This window comes from Delphinapterus leucas, chromosome 5, assembly GCF_059928025.1.
Source record: "Delphinapterus leucas isolate spDelLeu-1000000601 "Yukka" chromosome 5, BTC_Dleu_Yukka2, whole genome shotgun sequence".
Classification (NCBI taxonomy): domain Eukaryota; kingdom Metazoa; phylum Chordata; class Mammalia; order Artiodactyla; family Monodontidae; genus Delphinapterus; species Delphinapterus leucas.
The window spans coordinates 88,942,965-88,969,857 of NC_143133.1; the positions used below are offsets into that span (position 1 = coordinate 88,942,965).

Genomic DNA, 26,893 nt, shown 5'->3' on the forward strand with positions numbered 1-26,893 from the left:
AATAAAGCTGCTATAAACACCTGTGTGCAGGTTTTTTGTGTGGACGTAGTTTTCAACTCCTTTGGGTAAATCTCAAGGAGCACAATTGACAGAAGGTATGCTGAGAATATGTTTAGTTTTGTAAGAAACTGACAAACTGTATTCCAAAGTGCCTATACCATTTTGTATTCCTAAGAGCAATGAGTAAGAGTTCCCGTTCTTTAACATCCTCATCAGCACTCGGTGGTGTCAGAGTTCTGGATTTTGGTCATTCCAATAAGTGTGTAGTGGTATCTCACTGTGTTTTGTTTGTTTGTTTTTTAATTTGAATTGCCCCGATGACATATAATGTAGAGCATCTTTTCATAATATTCAATATTTCATATTATTTGCCATCTGTATATCTCCTTTGGTAAGGGGTTTGCTAAAATCTTCTTCTTATTTAATCATGTTATTTGTGCTCTTATTGTTGAGTTTTAAGAGTTCTTTGGGTATTTTGGACAATAATCGTTTATCAGATATATCTTTTGCAAATATTTTCTCCTAGTCTGTGGCTTGACTTTTCATTCTCTTGGTAGTGTCTTTTGCAGAACAGAAAGTTTTAATTTTAATGAAGTCCAGCTTGTCAATTCTTTCCTTCATGGATTTTACTCCCTCAGTCTAAGTTATGATTTTATTTTCAAGCCATCATGGAAAGCTAATTGGATATACTTCATATAAAACCTTCACAACTTTCATTTATTATTTTAAAAAACTACTTGTGCATAATCACACTGTGAGCAAAACCAATTTTGGTCTATTTCTAATACATTAGCCACTATTATTTTTCTCTTTCTATGACATAGTCTTTGGTCATAGCATTCACCAGTCTAGTTCTCAAATTTAAATTAGGGAAAAATAAAAGTTGTTCCCAAGGAACATTCTGTTCCAAAGAAGATTATTTCCAGTCTGATTTATTAAAATTGAATTTTTTTTAAACCAAAATGATTCAAAGCAAAACATTTTCTTAACGGCCTGGTCAATTTACTCTCCAGGGGAAGCCATGCTTTAAAATCCCAAAGGGTTAGTAAGCTACCATAGTCCATCATTAGCCAGAATTTCTAGGATTTTGTGACTTTTGGTTTGGCATTGCAACACCTCTTATGTCACTGGGATCAATTTCCTAATTCCTAGTTTTTATGAAAATAATATTTCAAAAATACATAAAAGTGGTTATTCATTAGGGATTCATAATTAGATTTATGGAAAAAATTTGTGGCAAAACTTCACTATAGGATGTATTCTATTCTTATTTTTCTCTTTTGAACTTTGTTTTGTTGATGTTGTTATTGTTTGTTTTAGTCTATTTGGCCTAAATTTATAAAAGAAATTTATTGCTTTCAGTTCTGGACACTGGGAAGTTCAGAATCAAGATGCTGGCAGATTCAGTGTCTGGTGAGACCTTGTTTCCTGGTTCATAGATGGTGCCTTCTTGCTGTATCCTCACATGATCGAAAGAAGTAAGGGGGCTCTGTGGGGCGTCTTTTATAAGGACCTTAATCCCATTCATGAGAGATCTTCCCTCATGTCCTAATCACCTCCCAAAGGCCTGGCCTCCTAATACCATCATATTGGGGGTTAGGATTTCAATGTATGAATTCTGGGGGAGACACAAACATTCAGACCATAGCATTGTTGTTGGTGGTGGTATGTGTGTGTGTGTTTGATTTTAAGTTCATGAACATTGTCTTCGATACTTGTCAAATGCTGAGTCTTTGCTATTTGTTCAAGTAGTGACAAGGGGGGCCAAAGAGAGTTTTGATTCTCTAGGAAATGCATAAATCACACACATATAAATACATCACAATTATCCTTATTAAAACAGCAATCAATTATGTTCTAATATATATTAAATGAGAATGAAAGACACCGTAAGTTCATGTAGAAGTGGATATTCTCCTAAAAAAAGTTATGAAGATCACGGTATTCAAAAACAGTACAGTAAATGACCATTTTTAAGCACAGTATTAGAGGTCTAACTTCCACAAAGGACCTCTGTAGTATCAGACAAATGACTTCTCAGAAAAAGTTATTTAAGATAGCTAATCCCTTGAAAGATTTTCTTTTCTTGCTGAGCCCAGACTAAATTTCTGAAGAGAGTAATGAATACTTTCCATTTCTGAGAAGCCCAAGGCTTTTGGCAACATTTAAAACATTAATGCTCATTCCTTTTTTTTTTTTTTTCCATCTATCATCTCTTGTCAACGAAAACTTTTTGCAGGCCAGGCTTGCGCAGCTGAACAAAAATAACTAGCTACCCCTTACACCCAGGAGGTGGCAAGGAAAAACCTACCTATGGTTAGTAGGAGCCTAGCTCAGTTTAGACTCGAAGTTCATTCATTTACTTCTTCTCAAGCAGATTTAATCTGAAATGGGTAGCAGGAAAATTAGATAATGAATAAAAGGGAGAAAACATTCCTGACCTATCACGGTAAATCTGGGACAACTTTGAAGCAAAGTTCTTCCCTAAATGATGCCCCTTCTTCATAAGGCTGCCAAACCCAATATGGAAGGAGACAGACTGCATTGATATTGCAAAGTTAAGCCAAAAGTAACTGGCCTTTTCCTTTTCTTTTGCATGCAAGCAAGTAACTCTATTTTCCACTTAAACTCTTATTGACTGATAAACTATTATACTGATATCTTTGATGTGTTTAACCTGGTAATGATACGTCCACATCTTTTCTTACTGCAATGTACAGCACTTCTTAAAGGTAATATAAAGAGTAGTGGACATAAGAGAAAATAGAAACTTAGAAAAATATTTGAAAAGGCCTAAGTCATATACCAAATCACATCACTAAAGGCCTCTCTGATTTGTTGGAAGAGATCAATTTAGAATAACATTCCCACACCGTCACCATTCAACACAGTATAACCTAATCAGAATTTTCCCTTATCACTTATCTCCAACAATCTCTAAGTCACATAAAACATGTATTTTGGTTGACACCTTAGTCGTATATAGTTTTTCTTTTAATATCAAATATCTTGCTGGTTTCTGAACATTCTTTTGAATGGTTCAGATTCCAAAGACTGAAAATTTCATCTGAACAGTCCCTAAGAACAGTCAAGAAAAAATTTCCAACGTTGGGAAAGCCAATTCAAGATAGATAGGTTCAAATGATTAATGACAGTAAACCACCCGATTCTTTCCTCCTTAACTTTAAGATCCACTTGCAATTTAAAGTACACTACAGAATTTAAAAGTTAACATTATTTGTCATCAAATGTTCATGAACTGCTTGCTACTGAACTTGGAACCTATGGGAGGTCATGTGAGAAATATAAGACATCAGTGCTGATTTTGTTTATTTTTTCATTTATCTATAAATTTATTTATTTAATTTATTTAATTTTGGCTGAGTTGGGTCTTCATTGCTGTGCACGGGCTTCCTCTAGTTGTGACGAGTAGGGGCTACTCTTCATAGCGGTGTGCGGGCTGCTCATTGCAGTGGCTTCTCTTGTTGTGGAGCATGGGCTCTATGGGAGTGGGCTTCAGTAGTTGTGGCTCACGGGCTGCAGAGCACAGGCTCAGTAGTTGTGATGCATGGGCTTAGTTGCTCCGCAGCATGTGGGATCTTCCCTGACCAGGGCTTCAGCCCGTGCCCCTGCATTGGCAGGTGGATTCTTAACCATAGCACAACCAGGGAAATCCCCAGTGCTGATTTTAAAGTTTATGGTTAACTTGGGAGAGACAAAACAAAAGTTATGGAGTAATTAATAATCAACTCTGCCTCAGGAGAGAGTTTTTACAAGTACATTGATTGTCCAAGGACTAAAAGCGGAAGGAATTCATTTCAGTTGGCTTTGTCAGAATAAACCTTCTCAGAGAAGACAAGACTTTGGTTTTGAAGAAAGAGAAGGACTTAGAAAGCAGGTGACAGTATTAGGCTGGTTAACCTGAAAGCCTCTTGGATGTTTGACATCATTGTGACCTCAAAGTCCAGGAGTAGATAGACTGTGGATTTCAACACCTTAACATATGATTATTGGGCAATAAAGTAAAGTGGTAAAGTAAAGTTAACCAGATGTGGAGAGCCACGGGATACTTGCCAGTACTGTGAAGAAAGCGGTTTGTAATCTGGAAACCATTAAAAATTTCTTGGGGTGGATTCTCCAGTGCCTGACTTCCAATCCTGGATTTTCTGCTTCTTAACTCTTTCTCTGGCCTTTCTTTCCCAAGCTGAAAAGTGAGGAGAGGAAAATGTTTCTTACCTGCCTCAAAGAATCAATATGAGGCTCAAAACATCATGAACATGAAAGTGTTTTCAGAGCTGCAAACCATCAAGAATGTTTTAATTCTTCTTACATTACTCTGTGGTATTATGACTAAAATTGAGTTGCTTTTGACAGTCAACTTTTCAGGCTATCAGGATGTCATTTTGTGGATTGTTTTGTTATACTTTGGGACAAAAATAACACAGTGCCTTTCTATACTACCTGTACAAAGTGCAGGCAGGGCAAATGGCTTCCCTTTAGACTTGCAATAAAGAAGCAATTACTTTTGAAGAGCTCTGCCTCCTAGTTGGTGTCATTGTCAACTGCAGGGAGTCTTTGGACCATCCACATTCCTATCTGTCTTTGCACAAGGTCTACATCAGGGATGCCTAGACAGGAACCAGACATGGGCAGTGCACCCAAATGATTTCAATCAGAACTCAGATTAAGTTACCTGCTGCCTCCTGATTAGGTTGGGCAGCCCAACAGCTAATTTCTAGGGGGGACTTCCTATTGCTTGCTTGCCAGATGTAGAAATATTTATTTTTGCCTTACATTCTGTAAACAACCTATGGTAAGTTGATTCAGGGTACAAACCAGGTGAAGCATGCACATCTGTAAGGAGAGTGTCCAGAAGAACTGGAAGTCACATCTCATGACCCTTCTATGATCTTACCATTGGGTGCCAAAACTAATTTGTAAGTTCCTTTATATTTAAAACAGCTTATTTGGAACCTAAACACACATACACACAATCACACACATAATACACATACACACTTATAAAAAGTCAATAACCTACTTGAGTCATTACACACTTTTTCCCCCACAAAATCTTATACTATGGCTTATTCCCTGTGGTTAAATTGAATATAGTTGCCCAAGATTTTTAGTTACATTTTTGAAATTTTATCTTATCCACATCAGTGAGGCTTTTGTCTTTAGATACAGTCTAATGTCTAAAAAGGCAATATATAATAATAATCTGAAGGCTATTTTCCCAGATCACCACTTCTCAGAAGGATGAAGGATTGTATTAGTTGAGTCAGATATTATGCTGATGGGATCAGGAAGCTGTGCAGGATAGAGAACTTCCCATTTAACTTCCCACAAAGTGAGGCCAAACCTCTCAGCCCTCTTCAGTTAGGGGATTTCTAAAGTTTTCTTCTGGACTAAAAGTTCTAAAGGTCTATGACGCCTCCTTCTTGCTCACCAGTGGAGGTGATGTCCTGCCAAGGAAGATGTGTGAAGGAGTTAAGAAAAGGTTCCACGGTCACGAGAGACAAGGAAAAGAATTGTGTTCCATGACTGGTTTCTAACTGCCATCATGTTTACCGATTGCCTTGGCTGGCCAACTGTGAGGACAACAGTCTTGAGAACAATCCAGAATAGGATCTAGTTAGATTTCCATGAAAAAAAAGCCTACATGCCATTCCAACATCATTGCCACACCTGCCATGGAGTTAGACATGTGAAAGACCCAGCCGTTAAAACTTCACAGTGCTAACTGCTTCCACAGAGGAGAGAAAGAGAGGAAGCTGGAAGCTACCTCACACCTCGGGTTCAGGGCGCAGCTGTGGGCTCACTCTGACTAGAACAGTACTGTGGAAACAGGCTTGGCCACACCACTGATCAAGAAGTTGGATGGTTCCAGAAGCCTATGTGTGTGTGTGAGTCACCCTTCCCTCCCATGAAGTTGTTTGAACGAAGCCAGAGTGGGTGCTGTCTTCCTGCCAAATTGATTCAAATCCCTAGAACCAAACTTCCAGATGAGCCACTTAAACTCAACAGACTCCACAGCTTCTCCAACTTGGGTCAATTACACGTGGAGTTAGGAAGGTCTGGAGCCATAGCTAAGAGGCTGGGCTCTGTGGCATTGCTTTAGCCTGCACTCGCCCCTCCCCATTCCACCCCCAAACAAGACCATACATCTTCCACTTCCATAGTGTATTGATCTGTGCAAAACAAGGCATCATTTCCCAGGGCAATTTGCTGGGTGATTTTTGAAGATTTTTGTTAAACCACCTTGACACTCATGTTTGCAAAACGAAGTATAGGATTTCCAGTAAGTAGACTTGATTTTGGAGCCTGTTCCTCCCACTGACTTCACGTGGGAGTAGAGGTACTTTCACCGTATTATCTTGGCTTCTAACGCGGGCTGAAGACCAGAGAATTATAAACTAATTTGAAGAACCTAGAATGGTCTGCCTGCAAGCAGGAGTGTAAGGTCTTGCAGTCTGGCGCAGTTTTAATCATGGCTTACATTCCTGAATAATAATAGTAATAATAATCAGAAAGGAATTTCAGAAATCTTTCTAAAGTCAAACCTCCGGGCTACTTTGTTCCCAGTCTTCCTGTTTAGATGGAGACGACGGGCATCTCTGAGAAGACTCTGTGCCCCAGGAGAAGCTGGCTTTCGCTAGCCCAGGCTGGCCCCGAGGATGAAGTCTCCGCAGGACTGCTTCTCACTTCCAGCGGGAGCAGCGCAGAACTCCATCCACCGCGGGGCGAGCTGACTCGTCCATTGCGGAATGGGTGCAGTCAGCGGCTCCCAGCCGCCCTCCCCAAACCCCACTGACTAACCCCACTCCACTCGGCCCCCTTTACCCCGCCCCGCCTCAGTCCGGGGAATTTCCCAGGCATCCCAAAGACTGAATTTCCTGCCGGGAGGGAGAGAGTGCAGATAAAAGGGATGCGGAGGACCCGAAGAAGTCACGGTGCTCTAGAGCTTCAAATCCCACCCCTTCTCCCTCCTGAACCCCTCTCGCTGAGTCTCTTCGCCACTATGAGACTCCTATCCAGCCACGCCGCCCGCATCCCCGGCCCTTCGGGCTCACTGTGCTTGCTGCTCGCGCTGCTGCTGCTGACGCCGCCAGGGCCCCTCGCCAGCGGTGAGAGCTCACAGCCAGCCGGACGCACCGGGCAGGCGGAGGGGCCCCGCCTGCCAGGCGGCCGCGGCGCCCCGGGCGTGGGGAAATGTCCAGGGCGGACTGGCTGGGGAAGAGATCTCCCAGCAACCTGCCCATAACCGTGTCTCTCTTTCTACCCCAGCGGGTCCTGTCGCGGCCATAGTGAGAGAGCTGCGTTGCATGTGCTTAACCACCACACCGGGGATTCATCCCAAAATGGTCAGTAATCTGAAGGTGATCGCCCCAGGACCGCAGTGCTCCAAGGTGGAAGCGGTGTAAGTCCTCCTGCGCGGCGCTGTCCACTGTGACCTTGGCAAGAGGGATGTCTCCCCAGCCCTGACTTCAGCCCCCGCAGCTCATGGGCGCACCCTCCTTTTCTCTCTGCAGAGCCACCTTGAAGAACAAAAAGGAAGTCTGTCTGGACCCAGAAGCTCCTCTGATCAGGAAGGTTATCCAGAAAATGTTGGACAGGTACCTGTCACCTTGATCTTTTTGATTTCTGAATGTCTCTTGGAGTGCGGACTTCTCAAAGTCCTTATTCTCCGCGTGGGATTTGGCAACCACATTCCAGACCACGCGTAGAAAAAAAAAGGATGTTCGGGAGAAGGGGCGAAAGTTGTTCTAGGATGTCCTGGGAAAACCCTTATCACAAATGTCATGTGTAATTGCCTAGGAGGTTACACAGAACTCACCGCTGAGATGTATTTGTTGTTGTTGTTACTAGAGACCTTGAGCCCACCCTTTGCTTTTTATTGATCCTCAACTGTGTTTTGAAAACAAGTTGGGGTAGACAGGTGTGTGGAAATTTGGTTATACTGATGTAATTCTTTTCCCAACAGTGGAAACAAGAAAAATTAAGAGAAAGGACCGTGCATTGGAAAAATTGCCCAGTTCTTCAGCAGAAGAGTTTTCTGGGGATCTCTGGACCCAGTGAAGACAAGAAGCAAGGGCTAATTTTCTCCAGTGAGTTAGGTTTCTGTATGAATTCCCCACTATAAGAGAGAGGTGAGAGGAGGGAAACTATGTTTGTCCCTGCAGCTTTCTGCTCAGTTTATGGTGTGTTTAGCGTAGTATTTCCTGCTCCTTATTTGCTGTTATTTTATCTGCTATGCTACTGAAATCTTTGGCAATTAACTAAATTGTGAATCAAGAATCACTGGTTGTTAATCTTTCAAGGTGACTATTGTATTTCTAGAATATAGTTCTTATAGTGCTATGGAAAAAGCTGTGTCTTTATTGTGTGAATGATATTTCATTAGAATGCTGTATACGGAGAAAAACTGTTATTCTCACCCTTTCATGAAATAGGAACTACTTTAGTATCATTTCTTGAGGAATATGTTAGAGAATTTTCTTACTCTTGATCCTGGTTAGCTATTTAAGTTATACTGCATTAGAAATCTGGATGTATTATACAGTTATCTGTGTAGAATCTATTTCCTTATTTAGAATTTCTAAATGTATGAGTTCTATAAGGACTAATATATTATTTTCCTATACATTTAGATATTTTATGTCTTCCTAGTATGGCATAATGTCATGACTTACTCATTAAACTTTTGATTTTTATGGTATTTATTATCTAGTTTATTAGGAGTATTATATCTATAGTATTATATTTCTAAGTATATGTTTTGGATTGATGAAGAAGCTAGGAACTAGGTAAATTCCTTATCTCTAGTTTTTATAAAAATACATCCTTTTAGTTTCTTAAAAGTAAAGGCACACTGTAAAGCAATTATACTCCAATAAAGATGTTAAAAAAAAAGAAAGAGTAAAGGCAAACTTAACAATGATTTATACTTTGAAAGTTCTGAAAACATATTTGAGCTCTTTGAATATAAACTCATCATGCAGTTAAAAAAAAAAAAACACGCACTGCCCTGCTAAGATTTGAAGATGCTTATACTGTATCTTTTAAAGGTTTTGACCATTTTGTTACAAAGAATTACATATGCATCACATTTACTATGTTAAAGTTGCACTTGTTAAATGTGGTCTCAATGGTTTATGGTACTTCCTTTGTTCTCTGGGAAAAACAATAAAAGATTTAAAAAATTTACTCAAGTTCTTTCTTGTATGCCGGCCTCTCACTGTTGTGGCCTCTCCGTTGCGGAGCACAGGCTCCGGATGCGCAGGCTCAGCGGCCATGACTCACGGGCCCAGCCGCTCCGTGGCACGTGGGATCTTCCCGGACCGGGGCACGAACCCGTGTCCCCTGCATCGGCAGGCGGACTCTCAACCACTGCGCCACCAGGGAAGCCCAAGTTCTTTCTTCTTTATTGTACTGTTACAAAAATGTCATTCCTCTTTAATTCTACGTTATTGTAAAAATTAACCACTCTCCTCTTTGGCTAGCAGAGAGGACCCTCATTTCCCAATGTCCTTGCATTAGTTCAACCTATTTCCAAGCTCACTCCCCTTCCAGTTCCTTATTCACAGCACCAACGATCTCTGGGTTCTTTAGAAGACACAAATAGATAAGCCTTCCTTACCTTAAATCCTTTACTGCTGCCTGTTTCCTAGACATGAAATACAAGTTACAAAGTATGACAAATTAGGTTCTGTTTCATGACTCCTGATTATTACTTCAACTGCATTTTCCCCTAGCATCTTTGCAGTCAAGAATTTAGTTCCCTTACAGGGCAAGTTCTTTCCAGGTCCAGGCCTTTGCATTTGGTAGGGCCTCTACCGGGAAGGCCCTTCCCATTTTCTGTCTATAGGAGGAAGCTTATTCATCCTTCAGAGCTCAGTTCAATCAACACCTCCCTCATGAAGTTTTCCTTGGCATTCCCAGCAGAGCTCGTGGTTTCCATTTTGATGCTCCCATAGTATCTTCTAAATATTTGAATTTATGTGAATAGCCAACATTGCATTACTTTTACTTGCTTATAAGGGTTTTTACCCTACTCTACTTAGAGTTCTCCCAGAGCATCTGCCATATTTCGTTCATCTCCGCATCCCCAATACCTGATACAGATTAACTTTAATGAATTAATAAATTTTCCTGAAACTCAGGTTGTCAGATAGTGTCCTAAAATCATCACCTGGCTCATGGTAGGTGCTGAATAAATTTTAATTCCTTTACCCTCTTTTCTCTTTCTTGCCTACAAGCAATCCAACAAGAGCTTTGGTATGTGCAGTCCCTTCAGCCTATAACACTGACCCCTCACTTTCACCTGACTAACTCCCGTCCTTCCTTCAAGGCCAGTTTACATGTCACTCATGGCCTCTCTGACCTTTCTCCCCACTAGATTAAAGTCCCTTTTATATCCTGTCATAGAATTTTGTTCTTTCCCTTCATAGCATTTTGTCACCAACATGACTGTAGAGCCTATAGAGACTATGTACATGTGGTCATTTATTTAGTGTCTGTTCCACCTTCACTGTAAGCTCCATGAGGGCACGGCTATGTTTATGATGTTCACCTCAGTTCCTAGGACAGTGCCTAGCACATAGTAGGTGCTTTAAAAGATAAGTGATCTAAACAATTCCCACTGTCTCTCTGGTATTAAAATAGCAATTTCATGGGAATAGCTCATTCTGAGGAAGAGCAAGAAAACAAAAGGAAAGAGACTAATCTAATTAGTATACATACATGCATCCCCCAATTGGATTAATTATGTTATATATGCTTATATTAACATGTATTTGTATTTATTAATATATGCTAATATATTATTAACATATCTATATCTAACCTAAGCTATTCTATATCTTTTCATCTCTTTCCATATATATCAAATATCAATTAGATTAATAAATGTTCTATTACTACATATTAATATATCTATGTAATAGAGAGAGAATGTATGTGTGAGAGAAACAGAGAGATACAAAGATATGAAAAAACCTAGAGTAGATTCAAAGAGATGAGTTTGCTGACAATTTTTTCAACAATATAAAAAATCATAAAATACCTCAAATTTTAAAAAAAAATTTTTAAACTTCTATGGTATTTTATTGCTCTCTCAAATAGCATTTTTTCCCTTTGAACCCATAAGTTATACACTAATCCTAAAAAAACAAACCAGTTACTATAAACGTTTGAATTATAAATTTCAGTGTTTTAAACAATCCCTGATTTATTGTATCAGCCCCAAAATACTCATTGAGTAAGTGCCTGATAATAACAAATGAAAGCGTATTAAATGTCTTTGGGATGGACAAAACATAAGTTATGTGAAGAAATAAACATTACTGATTACTTCTTTATCATAATTCAAGATGTCTGTTTTTCCCAGAAGCAAGATTAGTAAGTTTAGTTTGTTTATAGATCATAGAATAAGACCTTATTGTAATATTCTTGAAATCGTATTTGTCATGCTCATGTCATAATTGGCTGTTCTACAAATAAAATAGATCACAGTATATTACCAAAGTATAACCTATACAAGAACCTCAGTGACAGCTACTACTCACCAATCCTGCTGTTACTATTGATCCTGCGAGTAGCAAACTCAAAGACTAACATATCCGAGGGAAATTAATCTAATGAACATCTTCTAAGGATATACCTTCTATTTTCCTCCTCTAAATTCCTAAATACTATATTCACTCTGTTATCCCTCTGAAATTCATTCTCATATATGAAATCACTGGAAATTGAACAAATGCTCAGCTAAAATTTACTCTATGCTACTCCCCCAATCCAAACAATTTTCAATGTGCAATCAATGCCCTTCATTCTACCAGACTTTCTTGTTTGCCTCTGGGTGTGACACATTTACATAATCCTTCAGTTCCTGAAGATATGACAGGATCTATGATAAAATATGACTAGTGGCTTTGTTTTTCTATCATAGTTTTAATTCTTGCATGAAGAAAAGAGCTGCTGTGGGTAATTCTCAGGTTGTTCATAACTTCAAAAGTCCTTCTTGGATGTTACAAATTGAGAAATTTATCAGACAGAGGAAGCGCCTGGGGATTTCGATTTGCCTCCCTGACTACTAAGAACCATCAGTGCCCATGATTCTGATTTTGGCTGATGGTCCTCAGTGGCTTTTAGTCAGCAAAATTGATATTATATTCCCGACAAGGATTGTTCATACTTTAAATATGTAAAGTGAAATAATGACATAGCAAGACATAGAGTTTAGGTGTAAAACTTTGTTTCCACAAAGTCTAGAGTCCAATTTCTTAAATATTGAGAAATTGCAGGAACATCCCCTGCCCTCTGAAAAATCCGTGTTCTTAATGGATGTGTTTCCACTACCACATAAATGTGTGATGATTATTTCGGACCCACCTCTTGGGTTGAACAAAGAGAAAAATAGTTGATCTGATTCACTTCCAGCAAGAGAGGCCAGTGATATTTCTTTGTAGTTTGTGGTGAAGTGCGAGTCAAAGCAGTTGCATTTCAAGTGTAGTTTTGAGTATTTTTAGCTACGTGACTTTGGCAATTTATTTAGCCTCTCCATCCCTCAGTTTTCTCATCTGTAAGAGCAGTACAATAATATCTATCTCTCAGGCAATAAAGACTAACCTGGAACAAAGTAGTTTCTTGATAAATGTTAGTTCCTTTCTCAAGCCTCCTAATTCAAGCTCCTCTTTAAATGAGAAAACTGAGGGTTCAATCATTTAAGCACCGTTAATTGTTCTCATATGTATTACCATTCTTTATACCTATGTGTGAATGATTAATTTTTAGTGCTTCTAAGAAATCTTTTTTTTCCCACCAGTCTTTTTCAGGAAGCTTCTGGAAACAATGCATTCATGTTCTCTATATATTTTCTGTCAGTTATGTGGCAACAATATAAAGATGTATGATGTATTTCCCTTCTTATAAACATTAATCCATCAAATATTGGTATCAACATTTATTGGTAATCTTGTTTCATACTGGACCTTGTGCAGGATCCTTATGATACGGCGATTACAAAGATGAGAAGCTCTCAACCTAAGGTAAGGTCTTTTGGCAGCAAATACACTCAAAGTTTTCTCTGACAAAGCTTTTCTTGAAAGCTGAATGAAAAGGAACTAGATATTTTGAGAGAGAGAGGGAGACAGCAATAGTGTCTTAGGTGGCATTGCCTAGAATCAAACTCTGAGAGGATATTTGCATGCAGGAAATTTGAGGAATGCTCTAAAAATTAACATCTGTCAGGAAGCAAGCAAGCAGCAGTGGGCAAAGGAAGAGCTGCTGTGTGACAGAAGATTCAGGTGGCCCTGTGAGAAGCTCTGGAGCTGGCCTGGCTTTGCAGAGTTATTCTGAATTTTGGCAAGGAGGCAGACCTCTGAATCTGCCCATTGGCCAGCCATTAGATGTGGGCTACCCCTGGGGAGTGGGCATAGCTTTGGGTGAGACAGCGCCCTCAGGCGGTGAGCTATGCCCAGGGGGGACGTTTGTTCTGCGTGATCTGCTGCCATCTTTCCCAGCAAAAGAAGAAAGCTGTGGTGCACCCTCCAGAGGATCCTGAAAGAGCATCCTGGAGGTGCATCATGGTTTCTGGGGCTGGGGAGGGGCGAGGAGGGGAGGAGAGGGACAGAGCAGGAGGAGGAGAAGAAAGGAAACGGGATGGGAAGGGAGGAGGGTGGAAGGCTCTTGTCTTTCATTGTCTTTTTCTCTCTTTCCTACTCTCCTCTTCCTTCTCTCTCTCTCTTTCTCTCTCTCCTGCTCCCTTCCTTCCTCCTTCTTCATTTATTTATGACAAATGTAACAATACTACTTAAAAGAGGAGGACGAACAGGAGGACCAAGGTGTCCCAAGCAAAAATCTCAGCCAGTAGCCAGCACGAAACACCTCCCACGTGAAAGAGGCCAGTTTGGACTTTTCAGTCATTCCAGTTGCCCTCTGACCACACCAACTCAAGTGAGCTCAGGCAAGATGAAAACAGAAGAACCCCTCATTAACACACAGAGTTATCAGAAATTACAAACCTTTGCCGTAAGCCACTAAGTTTGGAGTTGGCTTGTTATGCAGTAAAAGAGGATCAGAAAAGGATGGTCAGGCATCTGATGTTCAACAAATAGCAACAATCAATATAATTAAAATAAAAATCCTCAGGCTTGCAAAACTTTGCATTGTTCCTGTATAACAGCACCCAGGAAGGTATTTCCCCATCAGCTCTTTCACCTTCCCCCCTCTCCCTCCACTCCCCACACCATGCCTCACCCCTGGATAAGATACAGCCTCAATTACATTAGTGCCAGAGTATTTGAGGTCTGGATCATTCTTGGGCACTCAGAGTTATACAGAAGACATATTAGATTTCAGCACTTATAGGAAAGCTTTTGTTGGCTAGTATTTCAATTTATTGATTAAAGCGCTTTAACAAACTGACCCTCCATTTTATCATCTCTAGGATCTTCCGTACCCATTGGGTTTTTTTGTTGTTGTTTTAATATCTTTATTGGAGTATAATGGCTTTACAATGGTGTGTTAGTTTCTGCTTTATAACAAAGTGAATCAGTTATACATATACATATATCCCCACATCTCCTCCCTCTTGCGTCTCCCTCCCTCCCACCCTCCCTATCCCACCCCTCTAGGTGGTCACAAAGCACCAAGCTGATCTCCCTGTGCCATGCGGCTGCTTCCCACTAGCTATCTATTTTACATTTGGTAGTGTATATATGTCCATGCCACTCTCTCACTGCATCCCAGCTTACCCTTCCCCCTTCCCGTGTCCTCAAGCCCATTCTCTACATCTGTATCTTTATTCCTGTCCTGCCCCTAGTGTACTGGTTGTTTTATTACTAATTTGTAGGCAGTGGCTTATCCCCTTCATATTTAGGAGATGTCAGTTCAAAACATTCTAATTAATGCAGAATTAATATATGTTTTAATTTTAAAGGCTAATGTTCCTCCAGTGTCTCTAGATATTTTCTTTTAAAATAGCTAACAGGTAAGTTCTGTTCTGAATCTTAGAAAACTTGCTAGTTTACTGAATGACACTGCTATTTATAAGACAATGACTTAAAGGAAAAAGAGATAAAGTAACTTACCACAAAAAAAAACCCAGGGTGACAAAGTAAGAGTCATAAAAAGCTGTCAAGTTATTCTTAAACCCAAGAACCTCTGACACTAATTTTCTAGCATTCTCTGAAGTTATAACTTTGCATAAAGTAACTTCTTTTGCTTGAATAACTGATTTTAAAATATTTTTTACCCATTTCTGTATGGTCAGGTTATTCAAGTCAGTATTATGTTTCTCTTCATGGAAATCCAAGAAAATCATGCATGTGACAGTAATAGCAGTTAGCAATAGTAGTAGTAGTAATAGCAAATTAGTATTTATATCCCATTGCTTTGCACAAATATTTGAGATCTCACTTTTAAAAAAGAAGTAGTTAAATGACTAAGTCACACAGGAAAGAGACTTTGTAATGCCTGGCACATAGTAGATACTTAATACATATTGAAGAAATGAAAACTAGCAAAACGTTATTTACCTCACACGCTAACTAATAGGCTTGTGAAATTTTAGTGACTCAAGAAATGTGTTAATACTTCCTCACAAACCTTGCTGTCAATGTGTCTTTTGTGACAAAATACACTTGTTGATTAAGACAATGAGTTGATGATCCTGTGCTACATGCCTACCTCTTTCCTGGTATCAACTAAGTCAAGTAGCATCATTAGCTCAGAAGACTTTCCATATAGTTTCCCCAAAAGGATTAGGAACTTTTGACTAATCTTAGTAAGTGAACCAGGAAGGAAGTGTGGATAGTGTTTGTATGGGGGTCGGGGAGGGGGAAGACGCGTACAGTGAAACTCACAGATACAGTAAACAGTACGTGTTGCAGAGGGGAGAGGTGGGATGGACAGAAAAAGAATGATATGATGAATAATGCCAAAAAACTTTATATCTTGCTGTGGAAATGGTTTTGAGCTTATGGTTGAATACAAACATATCTGATTTGTGAATTAGCAATAGTTTAATCACAATAATGGGGAAAGGCTATACCATCATCACTCAGGAAGAACCAGAAGGAAGTTTGCTCTCCTGATTCTATTTCCTGTTGAAATTCTTTCTATAATTCACTTCACATGATCACTCTTAGAAGGATACTAATTTTTTTCAGCTTAAGATTTTCCTTAAGCTTACCTGCTAGACTATGAATTTTGGGGTTGGGAGAGGTGGAAAATCAGGTTAATTTAGTATGTTCTGCTGCTAGACTGTAAGTTATAAGAAGAAAACAAATGGGGTGGAGAAAAATAAGGAATACATTGTAAAACAGGAAATAAGAACCTCAGTACGCATAGTCAGTAACTGCTAAAAACAGGAAAAATTGGCTTAAAATTTTTTACAAGCTGGAAATCATTTACTGCAGTCATTCTTTTGATAAAAAGTAATCTTATACATTTAATATTTTAACAGTTTCTTCTAAAATTTTAAAGGTATAAATAAATAAGAAAAAAAGAAAATGGGAAGTTTGAATATTGTGTAAGATTTGGACACAGTTGTAAGAGGAAGACAACCTGTGTCTGGGGCCTCATAGTTTTTGCCCAGCCTTCCAAATCACCTTTTTATACCACAGGTACTTTGGGCCATGTGAAGTCTAATTTGAGAATTGTGACTGATTAGAAATGAAAACGAAACTTTCCTTTAGTGATACATATTCATTGATTTATTCACTAACACTGTTTAGCTAAGACCTACTGTATATTGTGTTACCTTACACATTATAGGATACATGAGGCCTTCAAAGAAACCTTGGACATGCCTCTGTATTCAAAAGTGTACAGAGGGGGGTTCTGTGCCCATGAGTCTAGACGTTCAGATTGTCTAACCATTGTACTACTTGTGCATTTCAGTTAATATTGCTGTGCATTAAAGAATAAACAAGTCCTAATGCCCAAAATATATTAAAAGTATAGGTAGTAAAATAATCCCTTTATAAATGCTCTTTTGTTGTTTTTTAGGAAGGGCTGTGTCTTCTGGGAGTGTATATGTTAATCCACTTCTTAGAGCTAGATGTAGTCCTGTACTTAGTCATTGAAACGCTGGTGGAAGGGTAAGAGGAAGGGTGAAAGGAAGGGCTCTTGGCTAATATCTCCATGTCTAGAAGACAGTTTTAGGTTATAACCATAGGCTATATGTGCAGTTTTGTAAAGTACCTATGTTTATTGTGGACAAGGTTCATTCTTTACTTTGCAACATCTAAGATTTTTAGATGATCAGAGGAGACGATGTAGGATAAAAAGTAGAGCTAGTGGGCTTCCCTGGTGGCGCAGTGGTTGAGAGTCCGCCTGCCGATGCAGGGGACATGGGTTCGTGCCCCGGTCCGGGAAGATCCCACATGCCACGGAGCGGCTGGGCCCGTGAGCCATGGCCGCTGAGCCTGCGCATCCGGGAAGAGGCCACAACAGTGAGAGGCCCGCATACCACAAAAAAAAAAAAAAAAATAGAGCTAGTGAATTAACCAATTTGTAAATATCTTTGTTATAATTGATTTTTTTAAAAAGCAGCACCTTGGATATGGAATGGTTAAACCGTCTCAGAAATATACGTCAGGACTCTTTCATTAGGTTGGCAGAAGAGGGGCAGAAGGAAGTATAAAGGGAGGGATGTATGTGGATGTGTTCATATTTATATTTTGATGATAACCATTGTTGCGTGTGCATCTCTTGGCTGTGCTATAGGAATATATTGTTAAGTAAGTCAATGGAAACATACCTTCTTGCTAATACTTTAATTGTTTAGATCAGATAATGAATCCTCTTAGAAGCATTATGCTTTGTGTACTCTGTTGTGTTATGTCTCATTTTTAATTTCACATTACGGGAATGTAGTATTTTAATCATAAGTCTGCCAATATCTGTCTAAAGGCCTGTTGCCATTTTTGTTTTTTATGAAATTTTTATTGCCAAGAAAGGCAGGATTATATTTTTTTCCTTCCAGATTGAGTTGCTGTAGTGTATTCTTGGTTATAAAAATACTCATATAGCTGTGGGACTTTGAAATGGTAAATATTCATGATGTGGGAAAAAGCATGATACATAACTGTAAAATCTGAATTACATAAAAATGGATGCTTAGTTGTGTAGATACACAAATGAGATTTAGAAGGACGCATCAAACAGTAAACTGCTTGTGATTATGGACGACTGATTTTTGCTTCTTGTGTTTTTCGGTTTCCTATTATGCACATGTTAACTTTTAAGAAATAAACGTTATTTTAAAAACCTTAAAAAAAAGTGTACAGTCCTGTTGAGGAAGCAGGTCTCACAGATGGGGCAGAGATCCAGACAATAGCATATGCAAGCCAGTATGTGATGTGCAGGTCTATCTCTGCATAGCTGCAGGGCTTTGTCATGTGGGGTTTGAGATCAAGACCCTTAATTGGTGTCTGAGACTTGAGGAATAAAGATGTTGCTGCAGTTCATATAAAAGTTCAAAAATGGAAACACCTTCAAGGTCACCAATGGGACAGAAGTTGAACAACAAGAGCCCATGTTATAGAATGTTATGCAGACATTGAAAAGAATGGGGAAAAGTGACACTGAGGTAGCATGCAAGGATGCTGAAGACATATTTTTGAAGGACAAAAGCTATATAATAATCCCATTTATATTTAAAAAATCTATGTCTACCTCTCTATATGTTTATCTCTGTGTATTGGGTTGGCCAAAAAGTTACCCAATATTATGTGTGTGGCTCTATGTATATGTATATGTGTGTATATAAATGTAGAGAGAATAGAAAACTAGTGCCAAATTGTTACCAGTGGTTACCATCGGAGACCGGGAATGTGGAGTAATGGTGAAGAGGAACTTGCATGCTTTATCCCACATGCATCTGCAGGTTATGAATCTTTTACAGTGAATTGTATTATACATTTCTCAGCTAGATTAATAATGAGAAATAAAGCTGCTGGGTCTTGTTTTCTAGGGTATACTCAGATGATAGAAAAAAGTAGTTTATTTTATAACAGAAAGGAGGATGAGTTTGCTTCTAGTTTCTGGATAAAATTACAAAAGATAATATATTTGGAAGACAGAAAGAAGCCCATAAAGTAATATGCAAAGTGAGATTTTGACGGTAATTGGCTCCTATTTTATCCACATACTCCAAACGAATCCCAATACTTATCAACAACCAAGATAGGAACATCTGCTTTCCTTGGCAACCGGAAAGGGAAGATAACTCTCTTTTTCGAGGGCCGCATACTTATGCTTTCAGATACACATAAAGTGTCTATAAGGCCTCTAAATTGCATTATAGGAAAGGCAGGGCATATTACATAATCATACAAAGAAAATATATGTAATATTTCAGTCTAGTTCTTGCCTAAGTAGAGTATTAAATATGTGTAAGGGAGATGGATATTGAGAAGGGGGGAGTGAGAGTGTGCGGGGATGCTTAAAATGAAATTTAGCAGGAATTTGACTCGCCTGGCATTTATCTGGGTTGGGCACAACTTGACCACTCTTACACATATATTACCACACACCCTCACTTCCCCCATCCCTATCCTTTTTCTCCTTACTGGCCTTGAGGGAGTGTGTAGAAAAGACAGCAGGAGACTGTGAAAGCGACTTAGCTGCAGACTCCCAGGCTAACAACTCAGTCTTTTCTGCCATGAGCCTCAGGGGCAGCACCACCTCCTCCTGTCCCAGGGCCATCCCACTTCCTGTCCTGCAGGTGTTGCTGCCGCTGTCACTGCTCCTGACCACGCTGGTTCCCTCCACCACTGGAGAACGTAAGAGAAACTTAGGGAAAGCTGAAGGTGGAGTCTCTGTTTCCCTGCACCTGAGGCTGCTTCTGCTGCAGCTGTATCTGGGGGATGGACTGTCCTGATGCTCCTGGGACTAGAGAAAGGCATTATATGAATAACTGTAAATGGAGGCGATGCACTCATGTGCCAGCAATTCTGCTAGGGTACTTTACTAAAGGTTTACAGATCAGACTCGCAATGGCCTCGTGAGAGAGGTACCCATCAATAGGGAAGATCCTTGAGATAATCATGACCACTCATAGAATCACACCTTCTACCCTAGCTAAAAGTATGGATAGAAGGCGGTACATTGAACTTCGCTGCTCATGTGTGAAGACCACCTCTGGCATTCATCCCAGTAACATCCAAGGTTTGGAAGTGATCAGGGCAGGACCCCACTGCACCAAAGTCGAAGTAATGTAAGTCTCTGCTTCTGCAGTATTGCCTCACTAGGGAAGCCCTTCACCTCCATCCCTACCGACACTGTTGGATCCCTTCTGATAGTGTGCCAGGATGCTCTCGGATAATTCTATTCTCTCTTGCAGAGCAATGTTGAAGAATGGGAAGAAAGTCTGTCTGGACCCAGAAGCTCCCAGAATCAAGAAAATAGTCCAGAAAATATTGGAAGATGGTGGGTCAGCTGCTTAATCTTTTCGCTTTCTGTCAAACCATTTTATCTCCCAAGAAGGATAAAAGTTTGAGGTCTTGGCTTTCTAGAGTTCTTATTTATCCAGGACACCGAGTAATACCGTATGAAGCTTTGGATGTGTTTTCCATTCTGTCGCAAAAAGTCACATTTTGTTCTGAGATGGCTGATTAATAGATGACAGAGAGAAAATGAAAGTCAGCATGGCTAGGGTGTAAGATAGGCTCAAGGATGCATTGTACAACAGGGGGAATGGAGCCAATATTTTGTAATAACTGTAAATGGAAAGTAACTTTAAAAATTTTAAAGTTAATAAAAAAAGAAAGTAAGCAAGGCTAGTTTCAAAATACATGGTTTACTCCCTAACTCTTGGCTAAATGTGGTACTGTGTTTTGCATTTCCTCTTTAAAAATTTCTTTCCAAATACAGCCATGTTAACTTATCTTGCTCCTCTGTACTGTTAGACTAGATGTGCCCATGATGATTCCATAATGGTCAGTGATATTAGGAACCACACAGGGCCCAGCATGGAACACTTGCTCAATAAATGTTTATTAATATATTTAGGCACTTTATATATTAATAGTGTTTTTCATTGTCTTAGTCCTAGGATGTCTTGTTTCAAAACATTCTCTGAAAGATTTTTCTAATGTTTATTTTAGCCTTCAAATCCTAAAAATAAAGCTGTAGAATGTGAATCTTGTAAGCAGTGGTTATTTACTTTCAAGTGGATATATTTAATACCAGTAGAGCAAGAAATATATGATGATATATGATATCATATATATTTTTAATAATCTATGATAGTATTATCAATAATAATAATAACAACACAGATTCTACTTGGTGTTGAATGTTTTACCCTGACATGTTTGTACATATTTGCATTTACTAAATATCTAGATGGTAACCATTTCAGTATGAGAATCAGCCTTGCAAATAAACACGACAGAGAATTTAAGCTTTACCAGGCTACTAACTGTTAGTTTACAATCAACAGAACTTTCTTTAATGTCTAGTCTCTTTCATTTACACCCATAATATTCTTAAAGAAATATTAATATAAAATCAAATTTATTATTGCTTTGTTGTCATATATTATTACTTTTAACAGAATTATTAGGGAAAAAAGCCTTATCTTTTTATTTTTCTAAACTTTGGTATTTAACAATATGGCCAACAAAAGTCACTAGCTGATGATACGTGCTATTTTTAATGTACTATAGTAATAGCTAAACTTTATGAATAACTATTAATATTATGAGTTATATTAATAATAAGATTAATATTCCAGACAAAATAATTGTTCTGCATGCATTACAATTAAATAATTGTAAAGAATTAAATAATTCTTACAACATAGGTATGATCTGGTTAAGAGCACGTCCTCTAAAGAGAGGGTAACTTAGTTCACCACTTGCCAGCTGTGTAAATTTGGGCAGGTTGCATAACCTCTCTGTGCCTAAGTTTCTTCATCTCTAAAATGGCATAATAATATTGCTTATCTCATAGAGTTGATGTGAAATTAACAGTTAATAAATTCAAAGTGCTGAAGATAACGAATGTCACACAATAACCCATATGTCAGTGTTAGTTAGTATTTATTATTATTACCATTAGTGTTACAGGGAAGAAAAACGAAGTTCAAAGAGATTAGGAAATTTGCCTCAGAATCAGATAACTAAGTAGGTGACAGAGTGGCAATTTGAAACTATGCTCTTAACCACATACCATACCACTTTGCTTGATTTTTCTTTCTCTAATTAAGAGATTACATTATATATCACATAATGTTATTGACACGGAAAATAGGACTTGATACATAAATAGCATACTGCACATACTATGATGGTTATAGCAGAAGATATCAGTTCAACTATCCCAAACTGCACATGGACCTTGGGGAGCACTCATGTATTAAGCACATAGTTCACAATCTCTGCATTATTAGGTTTCCTTTTATTATCTCCTCACTATTATAGGTTTAATGCCTTAGATGCTTTATCTACAAAATAAATACTTTTATTAAGTAATAGTTAACAAATAACATACATGAATAAACATGTAATAAATAAAGCAGTAAATGGTGACTGCAGTCGTGGTGATCAGCTTTTCTCCAGTAATTTAAAATAGCTCAGCATCTCGTCCATCTCTCTAGTGGTTTCCTTCTGAAATCCAACAGGGCCACCCCTTGAGACATGACACAGTTTTTACACTAGGCTAATACCTCCTGCATAATGCATATGTCTCTTACTTTTGTGTGCACATATTGAATTATTCTATTTAGATGCAGAGAAAGAACGAAAGAATTGTCACTACTCCCTGGGTTCCTTTATACTGCAAATATTGAAATCTGTGGGGTAAGGTTGTACAAATCCAGTATGTTGCCCATCCATATGCCAAACCACCCCTCCTAACCATTCTCTCTGGGCTAACCCAATTTGGGATCTCAAGTTTCAGTTCCATAAACATGTATGACTTATACATGCTGTACCAGCCATTGCACGGATGCTGGATATTCAAAGACTATAAGTCACAGAGACTTGCCATTGAAGAGAGTACTATCTGGTGGGAGAGGCAGACAGGCTGACAAATAATCACAACCACAAGTTCATATAGAGGTATGCTCCAACTACACAAAGAAACAGACACATGAACGCGTCAAAGCCTCATCGTTATCATTTTCAACATTTATCATCTTCACTAGTGTAGTACTTTATACTGAGTTCCTTCCAAGGAGCTAGAATAGCGATAGACAGTACTATCTCTCACCACACGGAGCTTTCCATTTAGGAAGAGAGACCATTTTAAACACATTTAAATATATATGCATGTGTGTGTGTATGTCATATATTTGTGTTTGTATGAGCTGTGAGAAATAGGAGAAGCAGTGGGTGTTACAAGACAACAACAGGGAAAACAAGTAGCTTTAGCTGTCGGGGAAGGCCCCTGTGGGGAGGTGATATTTAAGCAAGACACCAGAAATATGAACAGAACTAGTCAGCTGAAAAGATAGGTGGTGGGAGAGTAAGAGAAAGCACATTCCAGGCCCAGGAACTAAATTCCATATCCCTGCAGAAATCTGGTCCTGCTGAGCATTTAAGAGGTCTGCTAGGGCTTCCCTGGTGGTGCTGTGGTTGGGGGGTCCGCCTGCCGATGCAGGGGACACGGGTTCGTGCCCCGGTCCGGGAAGATCCCACATGCCGCGGAGCGGCTGGGCCCGTGAGCCATGGCCGCTGAGCCTGCGCGTCCGGAGCCTGTGCTCCGCAACGGGAGAGGCCACAACAGTGAGAGACCTGCGTACCGGAAAAAAAGAAAAAGAGGTCTGCTAGTTCCATGCAGTGGGCTCCTGAGGCCCTTCACCACTGTTAATCAGTGTGACAGGGAGCCTCTGGCTTTGAGATGAGCGTGTGCTTTGCCCTGATCAAGAGCCAAAGCCATTCTTTTTCAGGGAAGGGAAGATGGTCTATATTGATCTCTGGACCTTTTCTGTGCAGGATTCTGTTGCATCTTTTACACACTCAACTCCCAGATGCTCTGTGTCCTCCTGAGAGCTTCACTACTCCCGCCAACGGTGCAGCCCATCTCACCCTGTCACTTGTACTGGCCAGGTGGCAGCAGGCACCGGGAGATATGGCCTGAAAACTCTCCTTGACCTCTCTTCTTCCTGAGCAGAATGGAGAAACATCCAGGTAGCAATTTTTATAGAAAGCGTGCATCCAAACATTACCGTTACAATTTTTCTCAGAATAAGAGGATAGATGAGGCTAACTGAGCTTGCTTCCTAGAGTATATTGGATGATGGTTGGTAGAGCCAGGTGGATCCCATTCAAGAGACTGAGGAAACTCTCCACATTCACGTGAAATTTGGAACCAAGTCATCACCTGGAGACCAAATTCAACTCTTTAGTAGCAGAAAACAATGACAAACGGCACATCTGGAAGAAACGCACCTGCCAAACTCACTCAGTGGTAATCAACAAGAAAGGCAGAAGTGAAGGAGCAGTTCTTTTTTTTTTTTTAACGTCTTTATTGGAGTATAATTGCTTTACAATGGTGTGTTAGTTTCTGCTTTATAACAAAGTGAATCAGTTATACATATACATATATCCCCATATCTCCTCCCTCTTGCGTCTCCCTCCCTCCCACCCTCCCTATCCCACCCCTCTAGGTGGTCACAAAGCACCAAGCTGATCTCCCTGTGCTATGCGGCTGCTTCCCACTAGCTATCTATTTTACGTTTGGTAGTGTACATATGTCCATGCCGCTCTCTCACTTTGTCACAGCTTACCCTTCCTCCTCCCCGTATCCTCCAGTCCATTCTCTAGTAGGTCTGTGTCTTTATTCCCGTTTTAACCCTAGGTTCTTCATGACCTTTTTTTTTTCTTTCTTACATTCCATATATATGTGTTAGCATACGGTATTTGTTCTTGATGAGGCAGTTGAGAGTTGAGAAGGAAACAAACTTTCCTGCTGTATCAACTGCAACACGGTGACTACAGAGAACTCTACTGTTGCACATAACCATAACCAAGAAAACATACATTTTTATAAGGTTAAAGTACCATTTCTAACTGCACAAATGTGCATGTATTATATGAATTCAGGGTAGCGGTTGGATCCTGCTACCAGCTCCCAGCAAGACTGCTGATCCCTGGCTTCTTTTCCTTTTGCCCTAATCTTGGCTGCACAGTGCCCAACTCTGCAGAAGTGTCTCAGCTTCCGCACCGCAGTTCTTCATCCTCAACCCCAGGCTTCCGACGAAGTTGACCCACCGCGGGTATAAAACGGCCTGAGAGTCTCGGGAACCACCGGTCTGCGGAGCGCCAGCCCGGGCTGCCCCTGCGCTCGCGGCTCCTGCTGGCATCTCTGCGACATGAGCCTGGCAGCTGGCACCCGCGCCCCCGGCCCGCGGCTCAGCCCCGGGCTGCTGCTCCTACTAGCCGTCGCTCTCGCCCAAGGTGAGAGCTGAATGAAGCAGGGCCTGGGGGAGGTCGGGGGCGGTGGGGAGAGAGTGCTGGAACCCCCGGGGCTGGGGCGGAGTCTGTACCCGTCTCGGTTCCCAGCTGTGATTGACCGAGCGCGGCTAAAAGCGCAGGCGCTGTGCCAGGCGCTGCCCGCTGCGCTCTACCACCTGGACAGTCAGACACTTTCTGAGGGAGGTCTGGTTTGTGGATGAGGAAGTGAAGGTCAGACGCCACGCCACGAGAAGATCCCTAAGGTACCGCTGGCTATTCACAGAGTCGTCGCTCCCCACTGTCCCCGACCCACCCGCAGCAGACTCTGAAGGTGGAGCTGGAGACCTGCGCTGCGTGTGTGTGAAGACCACCTCTGCGGTCCATCCCCGGAGCATCTCCAGCCTGGAGGTGATCGGGGCTGGACTCCACTGCCCCAGCCCCCAACTGATGTGAGTCCTTGCACTCGCTTCTTTCGTGCCCACCCTCTTCTCTCCCCTTCCCTACCGCCCCTCTCCACCCGCCGCCCGCCAGCCTAATCCCAAATTCAAACCCAAGGACTGAAAGGCGCGCCTCTTCTTTCCCTGGCAGAGCTACGCTGAAGGATGGGAGGAAAATTTGCCTGGACCCGCAGAATCCTCTGTATAAGAAAATAATCAAGAAACTTTTGAAGAGTTAGCTCTTAAATCTGTACTTTTGCTATATAAAGTGTTTCTTCTTTCTTTTTTCGTTTTCAATCTAACTGCGGAAAAATCATCTGATGATTTTATTATCCTTGAAATTCTACATAAACAAAATAAATGAAGTTGTGGTATAGTCAATATTTATTAATGGAGGAAAGAAATAATGTTGACATATCACAATTTCATATAAAGAAAAAGCTCCGGAATTTTAAGCAAACATATATTTTGAAAGAAGGTTTGGTTTAATAAAGACTGGTTTTACTTGGTGTTGTATGTTGGCTGATATATATTTGCATATTTCCAGGATTGTATTACTTAATGACTACTTATTTACATAATAATGTCATGATTAGCTTTGCCAATAAATATTCATTGCACTTAAGTTTTCTGGGCTGCTTTTTTAAAAAAAAAATTAAGTAAATAAAGCAGACTCTGCTTTTACCTCCTTAAGATTTATACTTTACCCCAGTATAGAAAATTAACAAAAATGAAACTAGAATTCTCTACTACTTAGTGGAAATATACTGATACTTTCCAGAGCATTACATTAAAATATTGTACTCTTTATTGATCCTTTGATAATGCTGACATTTAACAAAAGTGAAATGGTAAAAACAGTTCCTGTACTCATGTTACTGCCTGTAATAAATCCCACATTTGGCAAACTTACAGAATTGGTTCTTATTACATTCCATTTATATACCATGAGTTTTGCTCTAAGCATGAAAATGTCTTTAATAGACTTTTTCCTCAGTATTCTCGGGTTCATTAAAACCTTATTTGCAGTTTACCACTGTT

The 26,893-nt window shown here is 39.9% G+C and overlaps 3 protein-coding genes across 3 annotated transcripts; all 3 read left to right on the forward strand.

Moving 5' to 3' along the window:
- The first annotated feature begins 6,941 nt into the window (after positions 1 to 6,941).
- LOC111187648 (C-X-C motif chemokine 6-like) lies at positions 6,942 to 13,567 on the forward strand. The gene is made up of 4 exons (XM_089911264.1): positions 6,942 to 7,130; positions 7,291 to 7,423; positions 7,536 to 7,619; positions 13,255 to 13,567. Exons 1-4 carry the CDS (start codon positions 7,025 to 7,027, stop codon positions 13,565 to 13,567), a joined length of 636 nt encoding a protein of 211 aa, XP_089767390.1. The 5' UTR covers positions 6,942 to 7,024.
- A 3,992-nt stretch (positions 13,568 to 17,559) lies between these two features.
- Positions 17,560 to 21,422, forward strand: LOC111187579 (platelet basic protein). The gene is made up of 3 exons (XM_022599401.2): positions 17,560 to 19,796; positions 20,095 to 20,230; positions 20,357 to 21,422. The coding sequence occupies exons 1-3, from the start codon at positions 19,676 to 19,678 to the stop codon at positions 20,457 to 20,459; spliced, it is 360 nt and encodes a 119-aa protein (XP_022455109.1). The 5' UTR covers positions 17,560 to 19,675; the 3' UTR covers positions 20,460 to 21,422.
- A 3,823-nt stretch (positions 21,423 to 25,245) lies between these two features.
- On the forward strand, positions 25,246 to 26,477 carry LOC111187580 (platelet factor 4-like). The gene is made up of 3 exons (XM_022599402.2): positions 25,246 to 25,418; positions 25,699 to 25,864; positions 26,004 to 26,477. The coding sequence occupies exons 1-3, from the start codon at positions 25,334 to 25,336 to the stop codon at positions 26,089 to 26,091; spliced, it is 339 nt and encodes a 112-aa protein (XP_022455110.1). The 5' UTR covers positions 25,246 to 25,333; the 3' UTR covers positions 26,092 to 26,477.
- Positions 26,478 to 26,893: the final 416 nt, after the last annotated feature.